At 39.6% G+C, this 16,873-nt stretch overlaps 1 protein-coding gene across 1 annotated transcript in view; it reads left to right on the top strand.

Moving 5' to 3' along the window:
• HEATR1 (HEAT repeat containing 1) overlaps window positions 1-16,873 on the top strand; it is a 55,089-nt gene that overhangs the window by 32,356 nt on the left and 5,860 nt on the right. Inside the window, exons 27-39 of the mRNA XM_075924808.1 lie at window positions 1,331-1,452; window positions 1,610-1,731; window positions 3,238-3,366; window positions 4,704-4,934; window positions 6,077-6,203; window positions 7,733-7,896; window positions 10,481-10,527; window positions 11,749-11,872; window positions 12,775-12,915; window positions 13,156-13,448; window positions 14,102-14,252; window positions 15,406-15,564; window positions 16,620-16,754. Coding sequence (XP_075780923.1) covers window positions 1,331-1,452; window positions 1,610-1,731; window positions 3,238-3,366; window positions 4,704-4,934; window positions 6,077-6,203; window positions 7,733-7,896; window positions 10,481-10,527; window positions 11,749-11,872; window positions 12,775-12,915; window positions 13,156-13,448; window positions 14,102-14,252; window positions 15,406-15,564; window positions 16,620-16,754 — 1,945 coding nt within the window. The remainder of the gene's footprint in view (window positions 1-1,330; window positions 1,453-1,609; window positions 1,732-3,237; window positions 3,367-4,703; window positions 4,935-6,076; window positions 6,204-7,732; window positions 7,897-10,480; window positions 10,528-11,748; window positions 11,873-12,774; window positions 12,916-13,155; window positions 13,449-14,101; window positions 14,253-15,405; window positions 15,565-16,619; window positions 16,755-16,873) is intronic.

Genomic DNA, 16,873 nt, shown 5'->3' with positions numbered 1-16,873 from the left:
TGGCGAGTCAATACAATGGTCTTCTGTTGATATGCATTTTAGTAGTTAAATTCCTGAACTGCCATTTTTCATTAACAGTAGTGTCATGGGTGGAAATTGGGTAAATATTGCATTTTATTAATATTAGCAGAACTGACTTAAATGGTGGCTGTGTTATATAGCCTTGCCTTAATCTTTGTATTGATGCTTATTGAGTGTGAAAAACTATTTGCATATATATATTTGCATGTACATGCAACCACGCTTAAGTGGCATGTGCTGTGAGTATCATTGTGTCCTCCAGGGCTTCCAAAGTTGAGTAGCCCTGATGTAAACCATTAAGGCTATAGCTACACAGCAGCATTATTTCAGAATAACTGATGTTATTCTGAAATCACATAGTGCACATCTACATTACAAGCCTTTATTTTGAAATAATGTCAAGCTGGAGGACTTCTTACTCTGCATCCTGGTAACCCTCATTTCATGAGGAGTAAGGGAAGTTGAAGGAAGAGTGTTCTTCCTTCCACTTCCTGCTGTGTAGTCAGTGCCAAAAGCCAAATGAAGCTATTGCGACTTCAGGTATGCATTTAACTTAGCTGAAGTTGCATAGCTTAATTCGACTGTACCCCTAAAATTTGATTTTCTGCATGGCCATGTAGACCTCTGATGGTAGTGACACCACTGACCTTGAGGTTCCTAGTTCAGGCTTGATAAAAGATGATTTACACAACGTAGTAATGTGGCCCTTTTTAAAGCAGCCTCGTGAAATTAGTGCTGTTGCTCTTTTGCCCCATTTCTAGCTGTTTACTGATTTTTTTTTTTTTTTTTACAAGTACCTTCCCAACCCCCAAAAAGCACTCAAAGCCAGATGTTACTCAAATGTATGGTATCTTAGGAAGAGCATTGCTGAATTATCTGTCTGTCTCCATGGGACCCAGTCTATGAAAACTAAACCCCTTTTAACAGATTTGGTGTTTAGTTTTCAAACCTTTAAATTGACTTTTTAAAGTCAAAGGAAGATGAGTACTTCAAAGGGAAGTGGGTGATTCAGTGACGTTAAGTGTGCACTGAAGTGTCATATGAGCAACAGTGATTGTTTTCTTAGAGGCCTATAATGAAATTCTTAGTTTGAAACTTCTGATAGTTTTTGTAAAAAGAATACTGGATTAAATAGGAAAATTCTCTGCATGCTATGAAAGAGTAGTAGATTTTGGAATTCTCCTTCTTGTAACATGAAGACATTATCTCTAGGTTGGTTTTTTTTTTAAACGTGTGACTTGTCCACTAATTTATCTGAATTTTATTTTTCATCCTCCTTCCTGCTCTTGACTATCTCCTGAACCTTTAGATGCCTGGAAACATCAACAACAACAGAACAGGAAAATACGGAATATACAAAGCAGTTAATCCTTAGCTGCTTGCTAAACATCTGTCAGAAACTGTCCCCAGATGGCAGCCGGATCCAATCAGGTGAAAATTTACAGATTCCAGTTCCGAACACAAAAACTTCCCTTAGTTTTTGTATGTTACCTGTCCTTAGGATTGCAATAATATATCAGTTCATGCTTAACACTGGAAATATTTTAAAAAAACAATTACTAAGCAAGGGTTTTTTTTTCTTCTGCAGATGTCCTTGACAAAGAGAAATTCAATGTGGAGCTGGTAGTTCAGTGTGTCAGGGTATCAGAAATGCCTCAGACACATCACCATGGACTGCTACTGCTTGGTACTGCTGCTAGCATGTTCCCTGTAAGTAATGTGCAAGGTGTATTACCAACTCTTGGGTCTCTGATTTTTAAGAGAGCAGAAGATAGAGAGAATTCAGGAGAGAAAACTACTTCCTGAAAGAATTACAACAAAATTACATGTCCCTTAAATTCTTTTGGGTAGATACCCACGCCCATTTATTTATTTAGAAACAGAAAGATACTTTGTCATGTTGTTCTTAATCATTAATTATCAAGGGTCATCTTATTCCTCCCACTGAAAAGCTCATGGGGAAAGGAACACTTATTACGAAAAGGCAATATGGTTAAACATGACATTATTCCCTTTAGGTTAAATGTCTCACCCATCCTTCTCTTGTGTTCAGGGCCTTTTGCACTTCCTTTTGTTCTTTCTCTCCTCCACACCATGCAGCATAGGAGAGCAATGTTTTAAGTGTTTGAAACTGCTTCTGAAATAGTTCTTTTCTATAAGTTACACAAGTAGCGTTGAAGCCTATCAGTACATATACAAAGACATATTTCCCCTGTTACTCAGCCTACCTGATGAGAAGTGGAAAAATCAAGCGCTTCTCCTCACGATTAACTGAAATGTTTTGATGGCTAGTTTTTAATTTTTTTATGGGAACCCTATATACAACGTGTGAACAATTTTTCATCCTTCTTTAATACTGGGCCAGTGACTGGTTTTCGTGTTTTATATAAAGTATTTATTGTTTACCTGGAATATTAAATATCCTTCTAAGCATGTCATCTTTATTCTGCTTATTAAGTCTGGATTGGAAACCTGTTCACAGCCTCTTATCTTAAAAAGGTATATCTACACAGAAGCATTATTTTGGAGTAACTGAGGTTATTCTGAAATAACAAAGAGTGTATCTACACTGCAAGCCATTATTTTGAAATAATGGCGAGCTGGAGGACTTCTTACTCTGACTCCTGTAATCCTCATTTTATGAGGAGTAAGGGAAGTCGAAGTAAGAGTGTTATTCTTTCGACTTCCTGTTGTGTAGTCCATGCCAAAAGCTGAATTAAGCTATTTTGACTTAAGTTATGCAATTGACATAACTCAAGTTGCATAGTTTAATCCAACAGTAGCCCTGCTGTGTAGACATACCAGCAGACTAGAGTCACAAAGGCTTTAGCAAGGTTGTGCCGTTAGCAAGACTCTAAAAAGAACTTCTGACAGTTCTTAAGAGATTTCATGCCACTATGTTACATTAAACTGAAGTTTCAAATTGAATTTGTGTTTTCCTCCCAATCATGGTATGAGTTTATCCTAGTCAGTTTAAAATTGAATGAAGAACCATTTTCTCTAATTTCTTTCAGTTTATAGTAAACTTATATATTATTTATGGATGAAAAATCTAGACAAAGAAAGGGTCAAAAATCCTTGGTGTATGGGGGAATGGCTGGGAATTGAGGAAAAACAACACTACAGACACATATACACCCCTTGCAAGAGTTAGTAGCTTTAGTATCTAAAACTGAAAACACTAATCTTTTAGTTTTTCGGGGAATTGTTTTTCAGGATAAAGTTCTCCACAACATCATGCCCATTTTTACATTCATGGGGGCAAATGTCATGCGTCTGGATGATACTTACAGTTTCCAAATAATTACTAAGACAGTGAAGATGGTTATTCCAGCTCTTATACAGGTGAGATTTGTTTTCTTTCATTAGAAGCAGGAGGGAGTCTCTGAACTAGGATGTCCGCGACTAGTCAGCTACCCAATATGCTTTGGCTTATTGGGTAGTCGAGTTACTATCGACCAGTCACTTCTCCCCACTTGCTGCCTCTGTATCAGAGGCACCAGGGGGAGCAGGAGTCAGTGCTAGGGGGAGCCGGCTTAACAGCCGGTTCCCCCCGCATTGTCTCCATGGGGGAGGAAGAGGCGCAGCGGGTGAAACGATGCAACTCGGGACTGATGTAGTCTCTTGCACAGGTTCTTGACTGCTGCTCCTCTTCCTTTGAAATGTACAAGGGCTGCTGGCAGCTCTTGTACCTTTCAGAGGCAGAGGCACAGCAGGATTACGAGCACCCTCCTTACTGAATAATCTAGTAGTTGACGGAAATTCCAGTGACTACTCAATTAGCTGATTAATTGAAATTTAACATCCCTATTCTAAATGGTGTTTTGTGTATGGGTTTTTTGTTTGTTTTGTTTTAAAGGCACTAATTAAATAATTCATAGCATGTTCCTTGTGATTTCTACATGACATGACCAGCCCCTACGGTCCAGTAAAAAGTATACTGAAAAAGCATCCTCCTTAGCTAATGGAGTGGAAAATGGATTTTACAAGAGATGGAGTGAAAGTGATGACTTGAGTTAAGGATGTTAAAACAATGAACCTATTAAATACTACCACTTACCCAGTTAACCATTTAACTTAGGGTTTGTTACCTGGCTCGCCATGGGGGCCCACCAGCCTCTTTGAGGCCAGGATGCTCCTACCTGACAGAGCTGGCTGTTCCCAGAGTTCACTGACAAGGGCCAGTTAACCATTTAGCATCCCTAACTTACATAGCTAGTATGGAGCATGTTTTGGTGTATAAGTCTTTGACATACGTAAAGGCCTTTAATCAAATCGCTACAAACACCGTATGTTACTAGTTTGCATAACTGAATGTGGCCTGAAATGATGAAACAAAAGTATTTTCTAACTTTATTTATCAAAAAATACCAAATCTGATCTTCCTTGCTTTTGTTGGACTAATTGGAGATCACAGATGTAATACTGCCCTTATCTGATGGTCGTGGGAATGTCACTTCTAATGCCTTTTCTTTTTCTGACCATTGAGCTAAACAAATGTAAACCCAAAACAAACATACACTGTAAGTTGGAAGTCCTAAAAGCATTTATTCCTGAATCTGATTTCACTTGACATTGTCCCTGTTCTCTAGTTGTCCATGGCTGTGTCTACAGTGGCAAGATTTTGCGCAAAAGCAATTGCTTTTAAGATAATTATGTTGTAACTCCTAACTTGTTGATAGGCTGAAGATGGTAGCTCTCCAGAAGCTGCCCAGAATATGGAGGAAGTAGTTAATAAAATCATTCATGTGTTTGTGGATGCGTTGCCTCATGTGCCTGAGCACAGACGCCTGCCCATCCTGGCTCAGCTGATTGATACGTTGGGAGGGGAACGATTCCTCTGGGTTCTTCTGGTGCTCCTGTTTGAACAGCATGTGACCAAAACAGTGACTGCAGTAGCCAATGGAGAAAAGGTCAGAACACAGAGGGGAGAATTGTTTTCCTGTAAAAATGTTGAAACTGAATATAACAGCATGTTTTCAGTGCACAGGTGGTGTAGCCTTGTTGATCCCAAGATATTAGAGACATGATGGGTGAGATGGTTTAGTAAAAGATACTATCTTGTGTAGGTGGGAGACACAAGCTTTGGATTTAAAGTAAGCTCAATGGTTTGGCCCTATAAAAGGTATTATTTTACCTACCTTGTCTCTTCTAGCATGTATTCCATTCAGTTGTGAGATGAGGCCATTGCCTATCCTACACAAGTAACTATCTGTGTAAGAAGTGATGCTGCCAAAACATGAGGAGGGTGTTTTTCATGTGTTTTGTAATAACACAAAGGTGCCCCAATCATAGACTAGAACCCATTCTTCTAGGTGCCATACAGACATGACAAAAAAAGCAGTCCCTGCCTCTGAGAACTTGCAGTCTTAAGTAATTATGTGTGACACAAGTGTGAGGGAAAATAGGAAGCTGTGTATGTTCTGAATAATTCCTTGCTTTTTTCTTTCCAGCCCGTTCCACTGTTCCTTTCCAATACTGTATATTGTCTCTGTTAAGACAATGTTTTAACAAACTCCTCCATTTCTTGCTAGGCCCAGGTCTACCACTACATAATCAGAGAACAAAAACAATCCTATTCATCCTGTGTCTGTCTTTGCACATATACCTTTAGCCTGCTGATAAACAGAAATAGAAAGCCCAGAACTGGCAAGGAGCAAGAGTTGGTAGTTAGGCTGGACAGACTGAAGCCATTTAATTCATTTTTATGAAACTGCAAGTGCAGTTGTATCATATTTGTGGCAAGATTTTATTTTTAAACTATTTTTAAATGAGAAATGTAGTATTGGGTTGTTTAAAAACATAAAGTCTGAATTAAATTTAAAACAGATTTTTTTTAAAATATTGACTTTTATCCACTCTGATGTGAAATGAGCTGTTGGTCTCTGTCCATTCCTAGTGGACATGAGTCCACCAATACATTTTGCTGCTGTTAATAAGAGTCCTCACTGTGACCAAAAGTTCCCTAGCACTGTATATTCACACACATTCAACAATTGAAGTTTTTTCTCTTATCTCAAGAACTAAAAATATTTCCCCTTTAATCCCTGCACAGGATGCTGTTTTGGAGACAGACATTGAATTTTGGATTTCGGTTTGTTGTGAGTTTAGTGTTCAACATCAATTCCAGAGCTTGATGAAAATAATCCAGTACTTAACAAAACTGCCAGAGAACAAAGAAGGTAACGTCAAAACAGATTTGCTGGGCAGAGCCAATAGATGCATATGAATCTTACTGTTACTTCTGATGTTGAAGGTTTTGGGCTGTGCAATTATGCTAATTGCATCTCTCTCCTGGTCATTCAATTACAGCTAGGCTATGTCTAGACTGGTCCCTTCTTCGGAAGAGGCATGCTAATTTCGAACTTTGGAATAGGGAAATCCGCGGGGAATTTAAATATCCCCTGCGGGATTTAAATAAACATGGCCGCCGCTTTTTTCCGGCTTTTCCCCAAGCTGGAAAAAAAGCGGTGGCCATGTTTATTTAAATCCCACGGGGGATATTTAAATCCCCCGTGGATTTCCCTATTCCAAAGTTCGAAATTAGCATGCCTCTTCCAAAGAAGGGGCCAGTCTAGAAGTAGCCCTATAGTTAAGAAGCATATACCACTTTTGTGCCCAAAAATTTCATTTCAAAATACTTTGAATTAGTATTCAGGGCCAAATAGTATTTGTGCTTCACAGAATATGGTAAGAGTCTCCAAAGAAGTTCAACTTAAAATAAAAAGGTTCCAACCATAAGAATTTGTGTGTACAACATAGCATGTGTAATATAGCAGGCTAATTTCATGATGCTGTTCTTGAAAGAAAAAAAGTTACAGGAACTTAACTCAAATTTATAATGAACTTTTTTTAAATGCAGATTTTGGTTGGAGTACCTCTTGAACAGTATGTCATGATGCTTTAAACTAACCATTATTTAAATATTGTAAGGAGTTCTCTCTTCTTTGTTGATGTTTCCATGACACTTTTCAAGAAAGGGAGACTAGACAGGCCAGAAAGCAACATCTCCAAATATGGTCAGTCTAGAATTTTATGAACCAAGCTGCCACCCACATTCCTCGCCAGCAAAGGCCTCTTGGTGCCATTCTGTTTGTGGCCCATTTCTCATACAGCTATTTCACAAGACACAAATGAAAAGATAAAATGTATAAAATTTATGGTACAGAAATGCATGTTAAGATTGCTTGATTCTATTAAAAGTTAATGAAAGGGAGACCTGGTCTCTCCTGTATTTCAGTGTCTTCTTCAGAGTTAATGTAAGGATTATTCTGGGTTTTTTGTAAAATGAATAGAGCTAACACCAAGCTGAATGGAGTTCAGAACCATGCCCCTACTATTATGCTTGAGCCCTTGGCTGCTTGTACAGTATCACTATATGATGATGAAAAAGTTAACAGTGGGAAGTGAAAACTTCAGGCTTTCAGATGGCAAATATCTTGAAAAATATCCAACTTTTGAGCCCAGTCCTTCCATTCTTATACAAGCCAACTTCCTGTTGAAGTCAATGGGGATTTTGCCATTTTGAGAACTGTAGGATTGAACCCTAAATTCAGTTACCAAGTTTACCTCAACTACTAAACAGTTCAGCATGGATTTGCCTCTTTAACTGTTTCAACATTTTATTTAAGTTATAGTAATTGGCAATCAAAAGCCTTTCTCCTGATTATGATTGAGAATAAAACTTTCTGGGGATGGGCTGTTTTATCAGATGATCCAGGACACAAAAAATCAACACCACACAAGATGAAAACACAAGATGAAGTGCAGCTTTTTAATGTGGAGTCTCACACAGACAAACAATTGCGACATTTTAAATTTTTATCTGTCTCCTTCATGGCACAGCTTTTGGCTTCTCAACATTTTGTGAAAAAGGTAATGCAATTTTTTGGTGAAGTTCTCATCTACAGTGTCCTAATTGTGGTATGGTTTTCTTTTTAGCTTTCTGTAGTATATTTGGCTGATTGCCATTTACAGTTACAGTTTGTTAGTAAAAGTTTGTTTATTTTATTTATTTTTGCAATTCTCTTTCAGAGACTTAGGCTGTGTCTAGACTACATCCCTCTTTTGAAAGAGGAATGTAAATGAAGCACTTTGAAAGTGCAAATGAAACAGGGATTTAAATATCCCGTGCTTCATTTGCATAATCGTGTCCAACGGTCTTTTGAAAAAGGGTGTTTCGAAAGTGAAACTGCAGTCTAGATGTAGTTCTTTCAGGGGGGAAAAAATAATTCCCTTTTTCGAAAGATCCCGTACTCCTCATTTTTTCAGGTGTACGGGATCTTTTGAAAAAAAAAAAATCTAGACTGAGGTTTCGCTTTAGAAACACCCTTTTTCGAAAGACCGTTGGGACACGATTATGGAAATGAAGCACGGGATATTCAAAAGTGCAAATGAAGGGGGAATTTGAATATCCCGTGCTTCATTTCCATAATCGTGTCCCAAAGGTCTTTCGAAAAAGGGTGTTTCTAAAGCGAAACCTCAGTCTAGATTTTTTTTCAAAAGATCCCGTACACCTGAAAAAATGAGGAGTACGGGATCTTTCGAAAAAGGGAATTATTTTTTCCCCCTGAAAGAACTACATCTAGACTGCAGTTTCACTTTCGAAACACCCTTTTTCAAAAGACCGTTGGACACGATTATGCAAATGAAGCACGGGATATTTAAATCCCTGTTTCATTTGCACTTTCAAAGTGCTTCATTTACATTCCTCTTTCAAAAGAGGGATGTAGTCTAGACGAGCCCTAGTCTGTGTGATTGAACATTAGGTAAAAGGGTAAATCCTGGCCAGAGGGGTGTTAATGGCAAATAGTCTCAATAGCTGATTAATTTCACACTATCTGGATTCACCAGAGTCCAGCACTGTAACTCAAAGGTATCTTTTGGATTTGGTTTTTTATTCTATATAAGGTATCTGAGTTAATGTTGTGATCTGATGAATTGCACTATGGTAAAACTCATAAGTCAGAGGGGAGAAATTATACTGTTAAATCTTTAAAGAACCAAAAAAAGTTTTAAAAAAACCCTCAGTTTAAAGAAACAGGGTGCTCAGCAGAGAAGTGCATTGATTCAAATCCTGCCCTTGTTTGTAGCATTTTCAATCCATTTCTTTGCATTTTGGCAGCTTATGTGAAATGAGTCAGTGGTCTGTCTGTTTCTAGTGGATAAAGTGGCCAATCACAAATCCACCATTGCAATTGCTATGAGTAGAACGGACACTGTTGCTTAGGGTATGTCTACACTACAGAGAAGATCAGAGCTGCTGCTGTCAATCTTCCAGGGTTTGCATTCGCAGGTATAGTGAAGACACACTAAATCGAACTGAGAGGGGTGCTCTGATCGATGCCGGTAGTCCTGCTTCCACGACGAATAAGGGAAGTAGAAGGGAGCGTGTGCTCCCTTCGACTTCCTGCAGTGCGGACCATAGTTCCCCCCAAGAAACGCACCTACGCGGCCATACACAAAAAATTCTTGCTTCGCCCAGCTCCTCTGGAGAGCTGTGCAGCAGCACTCGTTTGGCTGGCAGTTGCTCCAGTGAGTGGGGCCTGCTGAGACAGCGTGATGAGTGAGCGGATGGGGTGGGGCACCAAGACCTGTGGCAGGGTGGGAAGAGACCTGCTCCAGTGGCCAGGTGATGCCATGTGGTGCGGGGGCCCAGGCCTGTTCCGGTGGCTGGGGCCAGGAACAGGACCTGCCGCATGGCAGGGAGCAGAGTGTCTGTTGCAGAACTCAGGAACAGGACATGCCATATGGCCGGGGAGTGGCAAGAGGGATGTCTACTCCAGCACTGGAAATGGGACATGCTGCATGGCGAGGGAGCGGAAGTTTCTGCTCCGGCAGCCAGGAACATGTGTGTGTTAATAAATTGTGGCACACATCCAAACCGGCACACATGACCTCAATATTGATGCACAAGCCAAAACTCACTCTGCTCATGGTAGAAAATCTTAGAGGAAACACTGGTGTGGACAGCGCCAAAAATCGAGTTGAGGTACTTCGACTTCAGCTGTGCCATTCACCTAGCTGAAGTTGTATATCTTAATTTGACCTTATCCTGTAGTGTAGACATACCCTTACAGTCTCAGCAGAGAGGCCAAGGACTGAAGGGGCATGGAAACTCAACTCCTCTTCTTAGAGATGATCCCTCTAGCTCAGGTTTGAAGCATATTGATAGAATAGAATGAGGTAAGCTTGCGCTGGTGGTGCCACTCCTTGGCTTGCCCTGAGGATGTCAGTTACCTGAGATCTTAATCCAGTGCCATTCATTAGCAATAAATGTACTATAAAAATGTTACAGCAATCTTGAGTTGAGTTTCTTGGATTTAATCCTGTCATTAATGTTTTTATGGTTAAATTACAGCTGTGAAAAAATTCTATTTGAAATGTTCACATACCCTTTATGGAAGTTGCTCTAATGTGTTACTGTAATCCAGTCTTAACAATTTTTTTAATTAATCAGATCGTCGAATGTGATGGAGTTGAAGATCTACAGGAGTTGGAGCAGAGGTACACAAACAAAGAGAAGAACCTACAGATTTCTTGTGTTTGTTACAGTATTGCTAAGTGGGCTCTCTTCAGAGCGTTTGAAAAACTATTTCTTTTTAATGTGTCTCTGGAGGTGAAACACCAAACAGTGTTTGTTAAAAGATGGTTGTTCTCAGTCCATTTAACTGTTGTTTATTCTTGACAAGTGAAATACTTTTTAAAAAAAACTAATTCTGTCTGCTTTGGGTAAGTTCATGTATTTACGTCAGTGTTTACATGAGCATATAGCTTACATGATAGCAGGGTCTCTAAGGCTACGTCTACACTGCACAGTTATTTCGGAATATGCTATTCTGAAATAGCTTATTTTGAAATAGCACATCTACACTGCAGGGAAGTCTCAAAATTAGTCCAAGGCAGGCTACTCTAATGACCTGCTATCTCGATTTAGAGCCCCAGGAGAAATAACTTGGAATGGCTTTGCTGAGGGTCTATTTCGAAATAACAGAAGTGGAGCATCTAAACACGCCTTATTTCAAAATAGCTGTTTCGGAATAGGCGTTATTCTTCCTAGAATAAAGTTTACAGAAGTCGGAATAAGCCGTCCGCTATTTCAAAATTATTTCAAAATAACGGAATTGCTGTGTAGACGCTCGCATAGTTATTTTGGAATAATGGACGTTATTCCAAAAAAACTTCGCTGTGTAGACATACCCTAAAAATCTGAAATAGTATTTGAAATTCATCAAGTCAAAACACTTCACACTCAGGAAAAATCCCTAATCGATGGAAGCCCTTTTGTCAAAATGAAAGAATTATGATCGTCACAGACGTAATTTAAAAGAGATGAATGTAGTAGCTGTTTCAAGGACATTACAATTTAGGTTTTTGGGAGGAGATGTAACTTGCATGTGATGATAGTAAGAAAGAAGGGATGTATGCACAAGTGAAGTGCTACACCCCTACCTTTTTTCTAGGCCTTCATACATTTCCAGAGGTGTGGGGTAGTTTTTGTTTGTTTGGTTTTTTTCCAAAATTATTATTCTGTGGAAACGATGATAAATGATTGGAGGGCTAGATGGACTTCTCTTAATATGTGCTCTCTATTTCATAACAGGGGTTTTGTTTTTTAATATCTAGATCTAATATAAATAGTTTTCTGTAACCCTCATTGTCTGTGAAATTTCCTGCCCTCCAGGAATAAAACTGCTTTGTAAATGTTACTCACGTTTCTCCATGTAGATTATTAGAAGCAGTTATTTGCTACATAAATGTTGTGGCACACTCAGTGGAAGAAAATGCAGACAAACCGACAGCAAAGTTTTGGAGGGCTCTGCTCAACAAGTCTTACGATATGCTAGATAAAGTGAGTTTTCATTACTCCACTTGCCAGCTTTGCTTTTCCTCCTCCTCTTTAGCATGATTATAACATTTCTGTTCCATTTTTATTTTTTTGAGAGAGAAAGTGAGTGAGCCAATATCTTTTGTTGGGCCAACTTCTGTTGCTGAGAGACGGGCTTCTTGTGTTAACACAAAGCTCTTTTCTTCTTTCAGGTATTCGTAAGCTCAAAAGTGTCTCCCAATAAAAGAAACTATCCAGCCCACCTTGTCTCGCAAATATCTTGGGTCCAACACAGCTACAACAGCACTGAATAATGACATTTTATTTTTGTAATATTAGTATGAGGAATTTTTGTGGGTGGTTTAATGTTACATAATTCATTAATACTCCTTTCCAACTAACTTGCAGCCTGATGGATTGTTTATTTATCTTACTACATTTAAAATGCAGAGCCGCAGTAAAGGTGGCTCTTGGAAATGGCACGAGCCGGGGACTGCTCAGTCCCAGCTCAGGCCAGTTCTGGGAGCTACCGCTGCTGCAGCTCTGTGGAGCGGTCATTATCACCTACCATATACTCGATACAAATTGTATCAACTACACGATTAGCCAGATAACTGCAATTTAACATCCTTAGTGGGAATCCTCAAGGATCAAATGAGGCAGAGCAAGTAATAGATGGCTACCCAATTAGGAAATAAACTTGCAGTTCATGTAAGAAGTTCAGTGATGTAGCAGGAACTGTAACTTTCTCTTTTTCCTTTCCTAAACAAAGCACTATCAGTGCATGCTTTCCTTTCTTTTCTATCCCTTTTTTGCTCTCAGACGGCCCATGCTGCTTTACTTTTTTTTTTTTTTTTGGGTGGGAGGAAGGGTGTCAGGATGGTGCGGTTCAGGAAAGAACACTTCTTTTGCTGCTGTTTATACAGGTCAATGGCTTGTTGCCGACGCAGACATTTATCCCTGTCATAAGGGGGCTAATGACCAACCAGCTGCCTTCAGTGAGGCGTAAAGCAATGGATCTCTTGAACAATAAATTGCAGCAGCGCACATGTTGGCAGAAGATCCAGGTAAGGCAAAAGTGTTAAACTCATTGTTTCTGTTGAAACTATTTTCATATTTCAGTTCAAATACAAATGAGATGTCAGGTATATAAGAGGTGTAGAATTTTCAGGTGGAAATCCAAGTCTCATAGTAGTGAAGTACCTTTTGAGTAGCAAAATGTGGTCTGCTAGCCCACAGTAACTTGCAGGATCTGGACCCAGGTATGATTTTTAATTTCATATTTGTGTGTTCTTTTGTTCTCTTAGGTTCAGCAGCTCTTAGAACTAATTCCAGAGCTAATCACTATTGCACAGCATAAAATAAATGAAGAGAAGGAGGAGCAAGCCATCAACAGACAGACTGCTTTGTTCAGCCTCAAATTACTTTGCAGATGTTTTGGCACAGAACATCCAGAACCTTTGGTGCCTGTGCTTAAAGCCTCCATTGATCTTATTTCTTCAGGAAAGAAAGAAGAAAAGAATGTGATGGGAAGTGCTTTGCTGTGTATAGCTGAGGTCACCCATACACTGAAAGCACTAGCAGTACCTCAGCTTCCAAGGTATCGTAATTGTCATAAAAGGATTCAATGTGTCAGACGTATACCAGATCCTAGTAATACATTTAAGGCAGGCTGACACTCTTGTTAAACTAATTGGCAGTCTGTACATGAACACAATGCTTTGTGGAAGTTGATGAAAGGCTTTCCAATGCCTGAGAGTTCTCCTGAGTACTGACAGTGAGAGAACTCTGAAGCAAATGTGTTAATTGTGTAAGAATTGGAGATCATTTAGCTCTTGAAGAATCTGTCAAATGGCCTATGTTATCACTGTAAGCCAGACTGTATTTAAAACATAAAACCCCAGTTCAGCAGAGTTAGAAAATAGCGATAGAGCACTGTTTAGTCCTTCCTTATCACATGGAACTCAAGCGTTTAAACCAACAACTTGTTAAGAATGCCCGAGGCTTGATAAATTCTGTGTCATAGTGAAGTAGGCCCTTTAAAATGAGCATTCTTCTCGATTTAGAAATAGAATAGACAAATGAATCCAAGCAGGCCAGATTTTCAAAAAATAGACTGAATTTGTGCATGTCTACATTTTAAACATGAAAGTTGTGCCTGTAGTTTATAGGCTGGATTGGGGCCTATTTGCCTCCAAATTTACAACTGACAGTGTATTTACCTTTCTGTATGTTACACTTGCTTGTTTTCAGGCTGATGCCGGCATTACTGAAGACCCTGAAACACAAAAAGGAACTCCTCTCCAATGAGATTTACTTACTTAGCGCAGTCACTGCCCTGTTACAAGTTGTGGCAACACTAGCACACTTCCTTAGTCCCTATCTGTTGGATACTTTGTTGCAGGTGAGGTATCATTATCGTAATATGGAGGAAAGGGCAAGAATAAGGAGGCTCAAATTAGGGAGGTCGTGCAGGATTTTGCATGGAATTAAAATTATAATTTTGCCATTGGGATGGCCGGGGAAATCTAACTTCTACTCAGCCTCTTTAATGGAATTATGCAGCTGATGTTTTATTCTAAACATTCAGAGACTTAGCTTGCTACTTTAGGATATGGGTGTAAATTTTGAGAATTTTTCTTTCACCCCAGTCGGTTGATCAAATACATATATTAATAAAAACTCCATCTTCTATACATAGAATGGATGTGATGATTAAAATGGTAATAGACAGCTGAACTAATCAAGAATCCAATATGAGTCAGCTAAGATGTCTTCGTTTTTAATAGTTGTTCTTACCAATAATGTAGTGTTTTTCATTTCCAAAATGCTTTTCCATGTGCTAATTAAACTAAGGCCACCTCTCCACTAGGGGTGTGAATGGGTAACCAGTTACCTAGTACCTGGGAGCAGCACTCTTTCCTCCCCCCTCCCCGCCACACACACACACATCTCTCACTGCGGTTGCTTCCACCTTGCATGAGGCTGCCAACTCCCTGCCTGTGTGCATGGGGGCTGCTCCATCCCAGCCATGGGGGGGAGTGGGAGGAGATGGCTTCAGCAGGCTGGAATCTACCCCCACTGTCCTGCCAGCCCCCATTTAATCAGTTAACCTGTTAAACTTCAACTTAGTTAACAGGTTAACTAATGAAACAGAATTTTACATCCCTAGTCTTCACTTGCGAGAAGATCGACAGTCTATTAAAGACCCACTAAATCGAACGCTGAAGGTGCTTCCATTGGCTCCAGTACTCCTACTCCTCGCAATGAGTGAGGGAAGTCAACAGGAGTATTTCTCCCATCCACCTCCCTCTGTGAGGATGGTGCTGAAGTTTGGCTTAAGGTACATTTATTCCAACTATGTTTTTTACATAGCTGGAATTGCGTACCTTAAGATGACCTTCCCCTGTAGTGTGGACCTGGCTTAAGTATAAGTCTTGTAAAATTAGGTAGGTGTTTGCTTTTTTGGGTTCTAGACTGAAATATTTTTCTGGAAGAGGTTTTTGTGAAATCTGCTCTTAAAAGATTCATTTTACTGTTCTTGGATTTTCTGATAGGTTGTCCGCTTGGAAAGGATTGTAGTGGAAATGGGTCCTTCATCCCAGCTTAATCTCCGTATAACATCACTGAAAACCACGTTAGCTACAAAGCTTGGTCCCAGAGTTCTCTTGCCAGCGATTACCAAGTGTTACAGTGAACTTGCAAATGTTTGGAAGGTTACAATTTTTTTAATTCATTAGTAAAGTGAATGGAAATGTAATTGTAGTTTAAATATGCATTTTTGTCCTGAACCAGAGAAGTTAGAACAGGGGGGAATCCACCAGCCTAGAGTATTGACAGGCGAGATGGCAAGTATAAGAAACAATTCTGTTCATGAAGGCTTTTGATTATTTGCTAGGGACATACAGTAGACTTCTGATAATCCGGCACCTTTGGGACCTTGGTGGTGCCGGAGTATCGGGAGGTCCTGGTACAGCTGCACAGCTTAACAGCTGGCTGGGACACAATCTTCCTCCCTCTCCCCTCCCCTTTCCTCTTCACTTCTACTCCCTGCTGTAACCTGATCCTCCTCCTCCTCCACTCTCCTTTCCCCTTCGCTGAAGCAAAACGCTCTTCTCCATACTGTAACACCATCCCGATCCCACTCCCCTCTCCTCCCCCCCCCCCCCCATGCTCAGTCCGGGTACAGCCTGCACATGTGCTGAGCGGCTGGTTTTTTTAATTCGCTGGACAGGAGTTCTTGACATTTTGATGCCAGACTATTGGAGTTTTACTGTACATTAGAAATCACAACTTTCCTTTGAGCCTTGGTACTATCTCATGTGAGGGCATTTTAAGTTTTGTTGTCAGGACTGGGGAGGGAAGCCAAACTCTATAAAGGGACACTGTCTATTTAAGTAATAAATTGTTTAAAAAAACCCATACATTTCTTGACCCTTTATTGATAGTTCTTTAGATTAGTAGAAGTAGGGAGAGAATTAAACCCTGGTTATTTACATCCTGTCAACATTTTTATTTTTCTCTTGGTTTGGGCAATGAAAATCAGTTTTGTGTTTAGTCAGATGCACCTTTTGGGTTCTTAATGGTGCAGATTCAGAGCTTCTAATATTGTGAATGGAAAGTTTTGTTTAAAGACAATGATTTCTCACCTATATATATATATATATATATATATTTTTTAATTGTGGAAGGAGTTCATTTGATCTGATGATCTATGGATATTAATTCTTTTTAACCATGGGGTAACACAGCTGTGTTTGATCTTGTACAGAACCGTGTGGGTCCCCTTATGGACATTCTTAAAGAGCACATTGCAGCTATGGAGAGAAACCAGCTCATCTCCCATCAGTCTGAGTTGACAGCATTTTTCATGAAAGCCCTGGACTTCAGAACAGAGCACTCACAGGTGGAGTATTGTCAATTCTTAGAGCAAGAATGGGTATAATTATATACTATATGTTAATTTTAGAAGTTCTTTATAGGACTGTGTCATAGGGTTCCTGCTTAAATGCGTTTTCTGCACCT

The sequence above is a fragment of the Pelodiscus sinensis genome, chromosome 3 (genome assembly GCF_049634645.1).
Source record: "Pelodiscus sinensis isolate JC-2024 chromosome 3, ASM4963464v1, whole genome shotgun sequence".
NCBI classification, from domain to species: domain Eukaryota; kingdom Metazoa; phylum Chordata; order Testudines; family Trionychidae; genus Pelodiscus; species Pelodiscus sinensis.
This window is presented reverse-complemented; position numbering and strand designations above follow the sequence as displayed.